This window comes from Ranitomeya variabilis, chromosome 1 (assembly GCF_051348905.1).
Source record: "Ranitomeya variabilis isolate aRanVar5 chromosome 1, aRanVar5.hap1, whole genome shotgun sequence".
Lineage (NCBI taxonomy): Eukaryota > Metazoa > Chordata > Amphibia > Anura > Dendrobatidae > Ranitomeya > Ranitomeya variabilis.
This window is the reverse complement of record NC_135232.1, coordinates 1,005,157,683-1,005,172,412: the sequence shown is the minus strand read 5'-3', so window position 1 is coordinate 1,005,172,412 and position 14,730 is coordinate 1,005,157,683. Positions and strand designations below refer to the sequence as shown.

The following is a 14,730-nucleotide window of genomic DNA, read 5'->3' as shown; positions in this document are numbered from 1 at the left end:
AGACCTGCCCCCAGGACTATTTCAAGGTATTTTGGACAAATTGAAAAATCGATTATTTCTGCAGTTACAGCACCAAGAACTAAAAGAGCCACCTTGTCAGAATGCAGCATTAGTGCTGCACAAGGTGGCTCTTTTAGTTACAAACGCCTGGGGGGTGACAGGTTCCCTTTAAGAGCTTGTGATTGTTACTTCTGACTTCTGGTCAGTCACAAGTTGCAGTCACAAGATAGTGGCGTGGGACCAGAGCTGCGCCAGGAAGAGCTGAAGATGACATCTGGTAAGTATAATACTAGGGGCAGGGACCTTTCATTAGTAGCTCCTTTCCAGTGCTGAATAAAAAACCCACTGGAGTGGTGCTTGGAAACTGAGTTCACAATCACAATTCTATCAGTATTAGTGAAATCCTGATAAGTTTTGATGTATTTACTTTGAAAATTTACATTGAAATTGCTGTTTAATCCTGGTACTAATATCCACTAGATTTGGACTCATCACTACAGTACAGATGAGTAAACCCAAACAGTAAAGACAGACACAGAATGAATTTTACAGCAGCAAAGTTTGGGTGCCCATTGACTTCTATGCGGTTCAGGTTTGGGTTTAAGGCCAGGAAGAAACCGAACTTTGGAATAAAGTTCACTCTAACCCAATGAACATCCATGGGTTCGCTCATCCCTACTCATAACATGATCATTTTAATATCAGAATAACTTTTAGTAGCTGTCATCACTAAAATAAATATGTAGCCTTGGCAAACCCTTGAGAGCTATCACATAGGCGTAACTATAGATACTCTATAACTTGCATTACTGATTTATTTTATTCATACAATCTTTACACTGCAGCAAATTCTCAGATTATTAGTCAAAGATTATTATTATTATTATTATTATTATTATTATTATTATTTTTAGCTATGAGAAGTAGGTCTGTACTGAAACAGGTGAAATGAGACCTGATGTCAAGCAGAGATCATAAAATTGGTGAGAAATAGTGATGAGCGAGTATACTCATTGCTCAGGTCTCCCTGGAGATGCTCGGGTGATCTCCGAGTATTTGTTAGTGCTCGGAGAATTCGTTTTCATCTCCTCAGCTGCATGATTCACAGCTGCTAGCCAGCCTGAGTACATGTGGGGGTTGCCTGTTTGTTAGGGAATTCCCACAAGTATTCAGGCTGTCCAGAAGCTGTAAATCATGCAGCTGAGGTGATGAAAACTAAATCTCCGAGCAGATCCAAATACTTGGAGATCACCCGAGCGTGCTCGGGGAGACCTGAGCAACAATGCTACTCGCTCATCACTAGTGAGAAATCAAAATATTTGGATAAAGAAATTATCAAAAGCTTTGCGTCCCTGGGGGCATAGAAAAGATGGAAATTATGGGGCAGGTCATATTTGCACTAAAATTTGCTATTGGAAAATTATCGTGCAAGTACAGCCAAGTACGCACCAAATTAATTAGAAGTGCAGCCCTTAATAATTTGCTCCAAAGTATATTGGAAAGTTAGTTGTTTTCAAACAGAAAAACCCATTAATGACAAGGATGCACTATTAGAATGTAAGTGCGCAGGTGTACACTGAAAGCTTGCTTGGATTCTTCTTACGCTTTTCTCATCAGGCATTTTGCAGGCGTTCAGCTTTTCACAGACTATTGTTCTATGGGCATGGGCAAGGTGAGATTATACAGTTGCTTATCCATTAGTGCTGCAGATTAAAAACAGTGTGTTAGTGTCAGCTACAATTAAGGTTATACCAAATATACCATTATATTTCAAGTGTTATTTAGTATTATTATTATTATACATTTTTATAGCGCCTTTTATTTCATGGAGCTTTACATGTGAAAAAGGAGGCAAATATAGACAAATTCATTAAACATGAGCAAAAAACAAGGTACACAGGTACATAAGGAGGGAGGACCCTGCCCGCGAGGGCTCACTGTCTGCAGGGGATGGGGGAGGTTACACTAGGAGAGGGTAGTAGCACAATCTGTCAGGATAATCTTATGACGTTAGCGAATCTTTCATGTACAGTAAATTCTAAGTCTCTGGCTTCCAAATTTTAGCTAGGGATGTAGAAATGAATGAATCGTTTAAAATTTGAATTTCTGCCCTCTTGGAAGAAGCAGCACGCGAAACGTGCATCAGGGAGCTTCTGTGGCCACCACACAGGTTGTACTACATGTTATATTTCATTTCTTAGCTACTTTGTTTTTTCATATGATAGCATAGCCATGGTTCACATGATTCTGATGTCCATCTATATTCATTTTTACATTCTGCACTAATGAGAGATATGTTAGGGAGCTCTATAATTAATATTATATAGTATTTATTTATATACATTTTAGCTTTTATTCCTCTACTTTAGTGGCTATCTTTACACTTTTTTATAAAGGGTGTTTTTCCATTTTTCATAGGATCTTAATCCACAATATTGTTTTTCAGTTTTGGTGTATTACCCCTTTTTCCATGCCTATACAATTCTAACTTTATTATTATCATTACTTAGCTATGTCAGTTTATGTGCATTTATTGTTGTGGTACACGGTGTGGTTATGCCTGTATTTGACGTTTTCTTTTCATGTAATTTTAATGTTTCTTCAACCTTCTTTGAATCAATAAAAATAAGAATTTGGTATACCCATGGCCATTGCTCCCTTGTTCTTTATCGCTTTTTTATTTGATTGGGGGAGAGCCCTTTATTTTTGGTCCATCTGATTCAAATTTTAACTAGAGATGAGTGAATCTTTTGAAAATTTAATTTTACCAATTTCTCCAATTTTTTTCCCAAAATTTGATTTGCAGCAAAGCGATTTGCCGCTAATTGAAAGTGTCTACCTTGAAAACAAATAGTAATGTAACATGAAATAGTTAATAATTAATAATTGTCATATGTCTACTTTAGGTTGACATTACATTTTAAAAGTCTATTTAGTTTATAAGTTTATCAGCAATTTTTCAAGAAACTTTCAGAAACCTATGTTTTTAAGAATCGATTCCGCACTGAGATGCCTAAAAATGTACAATGAATTACTGCAGAACCCCCAAAAAAATAGCTAATTTTAAAAAGTGCACTGTTTATAGTATTCAAAATGATACAAATAATGTTTGCAAAGTTTTTTTTAAACTCTTCATGTGCTTCTCATAAACTATTGCAAAGTGAAAATAAAAACAGACAAAATTACATGTTTTTCATTAAGATATAGTTCCCGCATTTTGCTGGAATGGTTTCCTATCATCATATTATATTTACAATACAGAGAAAACCCCCAGAAGTAACCCCATTTTGGAAATCATCCCCCTCAAGGACATTATCAAGGGTGTAATAAATATTTAACTCCAAAGTGTCTTCGGGAGATTAATGTGCTGTAGATGGCAAAAAATGTAATCTCTGTCATATTTTTCCCAGTTAGGATTTGTTTTTTACATTGATTGTGCAGCATTAGTGAGTGAGATGCTAATTTTATTCTGTGGGTAAAAAATTATTTGTAAAAAATGAAAATATATCTCTGTTGCAATATTCTGAAACACATAACCTTGTTATTTTTATGTTGATACGAGTTGTATGAGGAAAAGCTGTAGTTTTATGCATTTGGATGCATGTGGTCAATTTTATTCCATCTTTTGTGAGACAACATGACATTGAAACAGCAATTCTGACTTTTTTTAAAGTTTTTTTATGGTGCGTACTGAGTCGGATAAATAGCTTGCTCATTTTTATAGTTTGGGTTGTTGTAGAAACAGTGATCCCAAACATGTACAGTTTATCACTTTTTTACAATAAATTCCGACGGGGGTGTAGGAGTGTATGAAACCTTGTTTTTGTGTTTGTGACTTTTTTGCTTTTTATTCATTTTTTTCAATATGAAGTAACAAAAAATACAGCAATTCTAGCTATTTTTAACTGTGTTTAAATGGCGAGCCAAGCGACAAGCTACTTTTATAGTTCGGCTAATTGTAGACTTAACAATTACAAATTTATGTTGTTGTTTTTCTTTTTAAATTGTTATTTTTGTTTGTTAGAGTTTTTTATTTTTGTTTAATTTTTCAAATGTTCTTGTTTTTTACTGTACAGGTTACAGGAATAGCTCACACCTCATTTTTTTTTTGTTCCTGCAGCTGGTAAGTTCTCCCACAATCTACCCACTCCTCTTTCACACTAGCTAAAGTCAAGGGGATATGGGAGCACTTTAGAACCTGTATTCCAGCGAGAATTGCAGCCAGAGCAGTAATTTAGGGATCATTTTGAAGTTGAGGTTCTCAGCTTTAGGGTTCACTCACATGACGGTAGATTCTCTCATCTGAGAGAATCGGGTTGATTATGGTAATGACACTCTGATCAAATTCTGATCAGAGTTTGATCAGAGTGTCAGCATAATGTTATCTGATTCTCTTGGATGAGGACAAGATAAATAACAAAACTTCTTCATCTTCTCCATTTTGTAAGTTCATTGATATAAGACTACACCCAGATTTCAATGCGTGAGTGGCATCAGATTTCAAAGTTCTCCTATTTTTTTCACTGCCATCAGTACTGCCCCCAAAAATATCATTGGTCCTAGTCTATTCAATTAAACCTTGTATAGCACTCATCTGATGTATACACTCGTGTGAGCGAGCTCTTAAAATGAAACTCAGAAGTGCAAGCTGCCATACAATCAAAAACTCATGTGTTATCCTTAATGATACCAAGAAAAATGACAGGTCATCCCACACAAAAAATACGCCCTTAACATCTACAGAAACATTAAAATGATTATGAGGTTATCCTCATATGTCTTACCTTTAAAGTAAGCACAGTTAAAGAGATTTTTAGTTTTTCCGGTACTCACTAGGGTGAATTCATGAGTTTGTTTTTTGAACAATTGTACCTTGAATAACTCATATCCAGGGATTAATACCTCTTTTTCATCGGGATACTTTGAGAACTTCACTATGTTAACGCCATAACGTGTATACATTTTGAAGAATGATGCAGTGCCAAATTTTATCGCTACTTTTATATCTTCAGAGCTTGAGGTAAACTGGCCAAATCGGATGACACCACCTGAACTGTTAGAAGGTACAAAATGAATGCTTTTCACGCCTCTATAAACCAGTGTTGATCTTTTCTTGTTGCCTAACAAGTCCACAGCCATAGTCAAGTAGTAGTGCATTGCCTTAAAACGGTATTTGTTCTTGTAATTTTTTAATGAAGCACCGACATCTCTTGTTGCTTTATTGAAAGCCGCATATACATTACTTGTATAAACAATCACTGCAATTCCATATTCATTTTGAAAATTTTTTGGAAGCTTCATGGTTGGTTTGATTACTTTCCAACGATCTGTGGCTTCCTCCCAGGAATCTTTAAATTCCTTATTGGATTGCATTTCAGATTTCAATATGCCTGGAACGACCTTATCCATTTTATCTCTGCAACCTTTATATTGATCATCAAACATCTTAGGACTGTCATCCAGTGGTATTTCCTAGACAGAAGAAAAAGGCTCTTTAATTTTTCAATGTATCTACTCTGACAGGTCTAAGATGTACCTTAGGATCTGTGTTTAAAACATAGAACAATCTTGTTTTATAGAAAATTTAAGGGTAATAAAATCAAAATGAATAAAGGTCTACTAGAGAAATAAAATAATAAAGCAAATAAGAATGGCTTAGGTGTAAAAAAAAGTACCCTGCTATACTGGTTAACAACAATAGATCATGTTAATATTCACAGCACCCTTGAGATCAACCAAACTGGACTACCCCTCTAAAGGCTGTAAAGCTGCCACTATATTCCCATAGTACAACAGCTGGACATACCCATGAGATTGCTGCTGGCCAAACTATTGCCCAACAGACAGTTCTCTCTACTAACAAGCCAATACACTGGAGCACCCATCTCAGCCAAGTGTGTGTTAGGGGTCGAGTTCCCGCTTCTGCACAGGGGGAATCTCGGGCCGTCTCTGCTGCGGTCTCCCATTCTTCTCCTGCTGCAATGGAGCCTGCTCAGCAGAGACGTCGGTCCCAGCGTCTTGCTCAGTCCCGCTCTGTACAAAGAGTTACTGCTGCTTCTCTGGCTTCTGCCATTGAAGTCAGTGCTGGGCAGCGGCGAATAGATGCTTGTGGGACTAAGTCCTGCTTTTCTCATTCTGAGCATGCCCTGAGTGAGATCTCTCAGTGGAGATCGAGGGTCACATGGTCAGACACTGCAGCTAAGTCCTTTCAGGAAGGTCCTTTAAGTGCAAAGGCTAAGTCTTGCTTTGCACACACTGAGCATGCCCAGGGCAAGATCTCTCAGTGGAGATTTAGGGTCACATGCTCTGGTATGACAGTCTCTCATTGGTCCTTTTAGGAAGGTCTTTTACTTGCTGCAGCTATATAAGGCTCGCATGGCCGCACGGCCATGCGCTAGTGTACATTTGTATACGTGTGTTTGTTGTGAGTGCAAGTCGTTCATTAATTACCCCTACCCTATTGTATGAAAGCTCGCGTAAGGTGTATGACTGCTACCTAGCGTCCGACTAAACACTCCACGTGTTACACACGAGTCAGCGTCTATCGCTGTGACCGCCAGTGCGGCGCCACGCGCCAGTAGTGCGCTTCTTAACCCACGTCTGGGTACTAGTGGTGTCTGCCAGCATGGCACAGTTCGCACTTCGGTGCTCTTGCTATTCCTACACACTCAGTTGCGGTGTGGTGAGCAAGTTGTCTGAACGGACTTCAACCCTGAGTCTTGGGATTGAGTTCGCCGACTCCTTGCTTGCACTCATTTGTGCGGTATTGCGGACCTGTGGCTTAGCAGGGTTCGCTTCCACCGCCATATAGCGCCGCCATTTGCTAGCAGCGGGTTTTCACCTGCACGGTGGACCCCGGACTGCGAACGCACCAATATTATTACATCTTTTACTTGGTGCGTTCCGCCAGTCCTAACAGTGTGCTTATGCTCTCTATAACAAATATGCTGCTAGAATTATCTGGCGGTGGCTTATCTAACTGCCGACAATAATAATCAGGCAATTGAATTCCAAACGCCCAATTCTTATATTCCCAGAAATGTCAGGGACAGTTTTGATGTCACCATACACATTAGATGGTCGGTCTATATTTATCTGAACCACCTTCAATAATAATAATAATACACATGCCACTGATATAGAAGGGTTAATAGTTTGCCTTTAAGTGCCTTTTGCCTTTAATTGCTAGAATTACTAGAATCTGTTGACACAGTAGTCTGATGGTCTCCTCTTCAAGGAGACTACACTTCTTATCATGTATGTTCTCAATAGTCAGCCACAACATGCTCTGGGCACGTGAGAATTAAAGGTCAGCATGACCCCGGGGTAACGGGGGCGGGCTACATGAATTACATTGAGAGTTACATTTGTTGTAAATGGTATAAAATACTGCATTTTGCTGCATTACATCAGATAAAAGTGACTTGCTCACAGAAATATGTGTGCGGTGTCCTTTGTCTCCAAGCGCGCTTGTAAAATGACGGGCGTAACCTCCTGATTTGGCCTCACTGGTGTTCTGGCATGTCTGACATTGGGTCAGAACACAAATCTGTATGTGGGAGCTTCCTGGGAGATTGGACATGCAAAACACCAGCTGCAGCAAGGTGAGAAATTTTATTCTTACACTCTGTTTTGCACTTGCAATCTCACTTTGGATCTCTCTATATCGCTGGGTAAAGTCTGCCAACACGGTTAAAAGAACCTACATCACCAGTGGGTTTTGTGTTTTGTCTGTTTATATCCATATGAGAGTTGAATAACAGAGTAATAAGATGATAATTGTTATCTGTATTTTCTGTCAATATACTAATTGGTTGTGTATTTGTGTAAGTGTGAAGTACAGAGCTGGGATAGACTCTGTTGTAATTTTGGTCATTTTGGATTGGCAGTACATTATATGAAGCTGTATTTTGTATAGGGCCTTGGTTTTTGTTGTTTGGCCTTAAAGTGCTTTCAGAGTGTCAGTAGACACTGCTGCAGTTTTTTTTATATAGAGTTGTGTTAATTCCAAAATAGGCAGGCTGTGTGAACCTTGTATGTATGTCTATGAGAACCTCTGAATGAGATGAGAGGAGAGTAAATGAGTATAAGGGATAAATAAATAAATCCCTCCCTGATTGATGAGGGGTTCCGTTAGGTGTGGTCTTCTGTATGTGACAGAAGACATTATTCAACTCAATTTGAGCTGAATTAGGTGGAGTGATTGAGATAAGGGATTTTCTTCTTGTAAAAATCAACAGAAAAGTGAAAGGAAAAAGAAAAAACAATCCCTGAATGAGCATGTATGAATGAATCGTCACATAAGTATCATTACTTATCTAACTGTTGTTGAGGGTCTAGGATGGATGAGTTGTGGATATTTTTAATGTACATTTAATTTACATCTGAAATTCAGTGAAACCCGTGTTATATATGGTTTGACATTGGATAGGTTTCTATATGTGTTTTGGCCGGACGCAGTCAGAATCAGCTTATTCAAGTTGTGCAGTGATCTGCCTGTATAGAGAAACTGTTTTTAATTCCGAGAGGATGAATGTTTTGTAGAGATTAAGTCTGAAAACTGCTGAAATCTGTTTCTGTGTGAAAAACACTAAGCTCTTATCTGTGCTGAATACCTGATGGGAGGGGGGAAGCAAACCGCTGCGCGATTTGCTTGTGATTTCTCTCTCTGTCCTTATCTTCACTGGGTGCCAGAGTAAGGGGGGCATGGAGCTGTGCTCAAGACTCTCTGAATATTCTGTCCTTGGTGTAGTATGTGCTGGCAGATTTGTGTCTAAAGCAATAGTACTGTATGTATTGAAGAATAAAGAATTATTGTAAGTTGAAGTTGGACGTTGAAAGTAAAAGAACTGTGCCTATTTTAGAGGAAATTTGTGTGGTTGAAAGATTGGTAAAAAGATTCACCTGCTTCAAGTTGAGTGATTGATATATAGCAAATTGAGGATCAACGGAAGAGGTAGCCAACTGAACTGCTGATGTAGTAGGTGAGAGGCCTAACACATCTGGGCCTTCTTGCTACAGTCAGCTGGTTTTTGTTACGGGTCAGAGGTGGTTTAGCCTTCCCATCCATGGAGCTGAGCGGGAGGGTTAGAGGCCTAACACATCTGTGCCTTCCTTTTCTAGCCAGTTGATCTAACGGGTCAGAGGTGGTTTAGCCTTCCCGTTACATCCTTTAGGTCTACCGGGTCAGAGGTGGTTTAGCCTTCCCGCTAAATCTTGACACTCACTCTGACTTGCTACGTGTGGCCACCCGTAGATGGTAAGGCACACTAAAAAGGGCATTTGCAGAATAAAGGTGAGTTGTCTGAGCGAATAAGTTGAAGCCATGGGCAACTGGTTCTGTGTGCAGTCAGGGCCCCAATGGGATCCAGAACCGCTATACAGATTGAAAAGGAAGCAGTGAAAGATGTGGGACCAATATTGAAAAAGGCAAAAATGCCAGTGTGTGGATGTTTGAATGTACAAAAAGGCACAGACAAGGGAGGAAAATAGCAAGTGAATAAATGGCGTCTGAGAGTGTGCAGCAGGATGGAAGTAAGGTGTATTATGAATGTTTTGATGCTCAAAAGTCCGACTATGACCGACACATTACTGCTACGGTCATACCTTTGTATAACCAGAGACCCAGACAAGACAGATGGACTTGTAAACACTGTGGTCAGACAAACCCAAACTGGAGAAATACTTGTATGATCTGTGCTGCAACCCGACCTAAGTGAATTGCACTGAATCCTGTCCAGACAAGATCACATGTAGTGACATAAGAAGCTGACACAGGATAGTGGTTAGTGGGTAGTGGGGACATTGACTTTTTGGGAGTAAGCTGACAGTAATCCTTTTGGGACGGAGCTGTAGACCAGCATGTCATGTCACCCCCAACCAGTCATCTAGTCACCCCCACCACCAGAGACCCAACCACATCAGGTAGGGTAAGACAGATACAGGAGTATTATCCCTGGAGGCCCTCTGACTAGCTAGCTACGCTAAAACAATTGGCTGACCCTGAGAACCAACCTTTCCCATTTTACAGACAAATAAAGACAATATGATGGACGTATAAGTACACCTGAGCAGACCTAGAGAATTGGTGAGCACATAAGAAGGTGACGTACTAGGACGCAAATTAAGACTTTTACAGATGTGACAAAAGGAGAGAGTGTAGAGATGTACTTTGGACCGTTACAGCTGAAATGGGCAGACATGGGGTACAGTCCCATAAACCCACTCAATGTTAAAATATTGGTAAATACATTCATTGATGGTATGACCAAAGGCTTACGAGACGCAGTACAGACAGCCAGACCGGAATGGAGAAATGTAGATCCAAAAGATCTCCTGAAGGTTGCTAAAGGAGTTGAACAAACTAGGACAATAAGACGACGTGTCATGTATGCTGGAGTACAAGGAAAACAGTAGAGACGTAGTAAGGGACCTAAGGACTTAGAAACAGTGAAGTGCTGGAATTGTGGAGAAAATGGACACTCAGACCAATCTTCCACCTCCTTCACCTTCAGACTAGGAAACTGACAACCCAGTGACAAATGTGTCCCCTCCGGACCTGGTCCTGCCTTGATGACCACCATACCAATGCCGGGAGGGTAAGAGCTGCTGTATTACTGCTAGGCATGTGAGCTCACACTGACTTTTTCTTTTGACAATTTGTTCCCCACATGACATTAATGCCATATTCACACAAGTTCAACCAAAACACCTGTCTATGGCTAGACAGATCAGACTAGAATGTGCTCTAATACTAATTCCTGAATACGTCACCCTCAAAAGATATAATGTTCTGAATCCAGCCACTCATCTGCCTGTGGATTCCAAAAAGGGGGAATTGGTGACAGCATTGGCAGGTAGGAAGAAAAAAAAAGAAAAAGAAAAGAGTACTCTGGTACGTTGACATGACGCACGAACATGACTGCATAGGAACTGATGAGTCAGGAGACAGTCGGTTTTACATATGTTCATGGGAAAAAAAACCTGCTCCTAATGCATATTTTGAGGTTTTTATTTTTGTAGATGGCTCCAGATACCACAAGAATGGGCGGTTCTACACTGGATATGCAGTAGTATCCTCATATGAGGTAATCCGAGCTGAACCACTCCCTCCTCACATGTCGGTGCAGGAGGCAGAGTTGAAGGCACTCACTGAGGCGTGTAGAGCTGCTGCAGGTAAAGTCGCTAATATTTACACAGATTCGAATTGTGCATGGGGACTATTCCATGATTATTGCCCTATCTGGAGAAGCAGAACGTTTCTTACATCAGCCGGTAAGCCCATTAAAAATGCAGAGCTGGTGAAACAATTAGTGGAGGCATTGGTGTTACCAGTTCAGGTTGGCATCGTCAAGGTAACAGCACACACGGACGGTGACTCTGTGGAGGTAGAGGGCAACAGAAGGGCGGACGAGGCTGCTAAAGTAGCAGCAAGGCAGCCTAGGGAGCAGTGGACGGTGGCGGGGAGTAAGCGTATTCCAGCCACAGTGAGCCTAGATGTCCTGAAATCCCTCCAGCTGCCCAAACAGAGAAGGAACACTGTGTAAGAATGGGAGCTGAGCTGAACTCAGAAGGAGTATGGGAGAATAAGGATAAATTGTACATACCAAGGTCCCTGTTCCTAATTATGGCGCAAGCAACACATGGCCCCACTCACACCTCAAAATGTCACATGTGTCCATGGTAGATGCCTCCTGGATTGCTCCTGGTTTCAGTTATGCAGCCGCAAAGCTCGTACAGTCATGCCTCATCTGTGCACATCACAACCCAGGTAAAACAGTAAAAATCCCTAAGAAAGCGACACCCAGGCCTCTCTACCCGTTTCAGAGACTGCAGACTGGCTACATACAGCTACCCAAGGTAGGAGTGTGTGAAAAATGTCCTAGTATGTGTAGATCTCTTCTCTGGTTGGCTGGAAGCCTATCTGGTAAAATGTGCAAATGCTAAATCGACTGCAGACAAACTGATGAAAGAACTGATCTGCAGGTATGGTGTCCCAGAAACCATAGAGAGCGATAGGGGTACACACTTCACGGGAGAAATAATGAGGGAAGTCAAGCAGGCCCTGGGAGTACAGCAAGCATATCATGCACCATATAGACCACAAAGTAGTGGGAAAATGGAGAGACTAAACGAGACACTTAAACTGAAAATTCAAAGGCCATGGCAGACACAGGAAAGAACTGGATAGACTGCTTGCCTCTTGCACTCTTGTCAGTCAGACACACTCCAAATAGAAAGACAGGCTTGTCTCCTTTTGAAGTCCTGTTTGGTAGTTTGCCAAAGGCAGGTCTGTACTTCCCACAGGTGCTACAAATGCCACACGGTGCTATGACAGCCCATGTCTAGGCCTTGCAGAAATGTGTTTTCTCCATTCCAGATCCTAATGCCAGTGCAGACGTGCATCTGCTGAATCCAGGTGATTGGGTGGTCATACACAGACACGTGAGAAGGAGCCTAGATCCACGGTTTGACGGCCCGTTTTAAAGTCCAGCTGACCACATTCACCTCAGTGAAACTTGAGGGAAAGCCCACCTGGATCCATGCCAGTCACTGCAAAAAGATCTTTTCACTAGCAGAATGACTGTTGTTCTAATCACCTTGCTGGCAGTGGTAGGATTTTTGCACCCTACAGAGACACTGGATAAACTTTTAAATGTTGACAAGGACATCAAACGTATTCAACATCTTGCTTTTTTTTATAAAAGATGCGGAAGGACAAAAACTGCTGGACTGTTGGATCTGTACACACAGTCCAGTATCTGCAAGGACTATGCTGTACTTAGCCTTTACCCCTGGAGCCGAGGAAGGTATTAAGAACACACTGCATACACAATGAGACTTGGACTCAGATTTTCTAGGTTCCTTAAGGCTCTTAATGAGACTAATACAATATAGAGACTCCTTTTTAAATCCAGCCAATTGGCTTTGCGGCCTAGCGGGATGAATTATTTTTGCCATTATACAGACTTGCATGCAAATTTTGTTGCTTTGCTTATTGCTTATTGCTTATGTAGCCGTAAAGGCACTAATATATGTATTACCTAAGCTATTGAAGAGTGTATGTTTAAGGAAGGAATCTAAGGCTGTGCCATCTATAGTGTATCATAGACCCCGGATAACCACTGCTGACTGAGGAAGTGAGTGTCCACACTGAGGGTGGATGGGCGAAGCTGATAGAAAAGCCCCCTTATGGGTACTAGACCCATGAGACAGTAGCTCCTTTGTGGACATCAGCTGACCCGGTGGCAGAAGTTATACCATTTACAAAAGAGGGAAATTGATATAGAAGGGTTAATAGTTTGCCTTTAAGTGCCTTTTGCCTTTAATTGCTAGAATTACTAGAATCTGTTGACACAGTAGTCTGATGGTCTCCTCTTCAAGGAGACTAGACTTCTTATCATGTATGTTCTCAATAGTCAGCTACAACATGCTCTGGGTACGTGAGAATTAAAGGTCAGCATGACCCCGGGGTAACGGGGAGGGCTACATGAATTACATTGAGAGTTACATTTGTTGTAAATGGTATAAAATACTGCATCTACATGAGATAAAAGTGATTTGCTCACAGAAATATGTGTGTGGTGTCCTTTGTCTCCAAGAGCACTTGTAAAATGACGGGCGTAACCTCCTGATTTGCCCTCACTGGTGATCTGGCATGTCTGACATTGGGTCAGAACGCAAACAGCTACGACACCACCCACTTGCAGGCTTCATCCAGGCTCCATATTCTCATAACCAAGATAATCCTTGATAAAGGCCAATAAAGGCTGAAATGTTGTGCTTTTTTGTCCATGTCAACGTGTGCCTGCTATAGAAAAATGAAGATTCTTCTTCAACTTAATTTACGTCCTTTTCTGACTGCACTCCCACTTTCTTAGTTGTTGCGTATCCCTTAGCCTCTACTAAACTTTTATATAATGTTTATGGTGGCCTTTACTATATACACTATGTTCCAAATTATTATGCAAATTACATTTTTCTCGGATTTTCCTAAATGGTCAGTGTAAATGACAGTCAGTCTAATAAAAGTCATCACCCGTTAGAGTATACATCGAATTTTATTGAAGAAACCTCCCAATGATAACAGTATAATCTCCAAAAAGAATAAAAACTCAAAATGCACTGTTCCAAATTATTAGGCACAGTAGTATTTCTAAACATTTGATATATTTTAAAGAACTGAAAATGCTCATTTGTGGAATTTGCAGCATTAGGAGGTCACATTCACTGAACAAAAAAGCTATTTAACTCCAAAACATCCCAACAGGCCAAGTTACATGTTAACATAGGAGCCCTTCATTGATATCACCTTCACAATTCTTGCATCCATTGAACTTGTGAGTTTATGGAGAGTTTCTGCTTGTATTTCTTTGCATGAAGTCAGAATAGCCTCCCAGAGCTGCTGCTTTGATGTGAACTGCCTCCCACCCTCATAGATCTTTTGTTTGATGATACTCCAAAGGTTCTCTATAGGGTTGAGGTCAGGGGAAGATGGTGGCCACACCATGAGTTTATCTCCTTTTATGCCCATAGCAGCCAATTACTCAGAGGTATTCATTGTCATGCATGAAGATGATTTTGTTCCTGAAGGCACGTTTCTGCTTTTTAGACCATGGAAGAAAGTTGTCAGTCAAAAACTCGATTTACTTTGCTGAGGTCATTTTCACACCTTCAGGAACCTTAAAGGGCTCTACCAGCTGGTTCCCCATGATTCCAGTCCAAAACATG

The 14,730-nt window shown here is 40.6% G+C and overlaps 1 protein-coding gene across 1 annotated transcript in view; it reads right to left on the bottom strand.

Annotated features, from left to right (window-relative positions):
* Window positions 1-1,200: 1,200 nt before the first annotated feature.
* The window catches only part of LOC143782866 (ecto-ADP-ribosyltransferase 5-like), a 44,204-nt gene continuing 30,674 nt past the window's right edge, over window positions 1,201-14,730 (bottom strand). The window contains exons 3-4 of the mRNA XM_077270830.1: window positions 4,785-5,472; window positions 1,201-1,703 (exon numbers count right to left, since the gene is read on the bottom strand). Coding sequence (XP_077126945.1) covers window positions 1,648-1,703; window positions 4,785-5,472 — 744 coding nt within the window. The 3' untranslated portion in view covers window positions 1,201-1,647. The remainder of the gene's footprint in view (window positions 1,704-4,784; window positions 5,473-14,730) is intronic.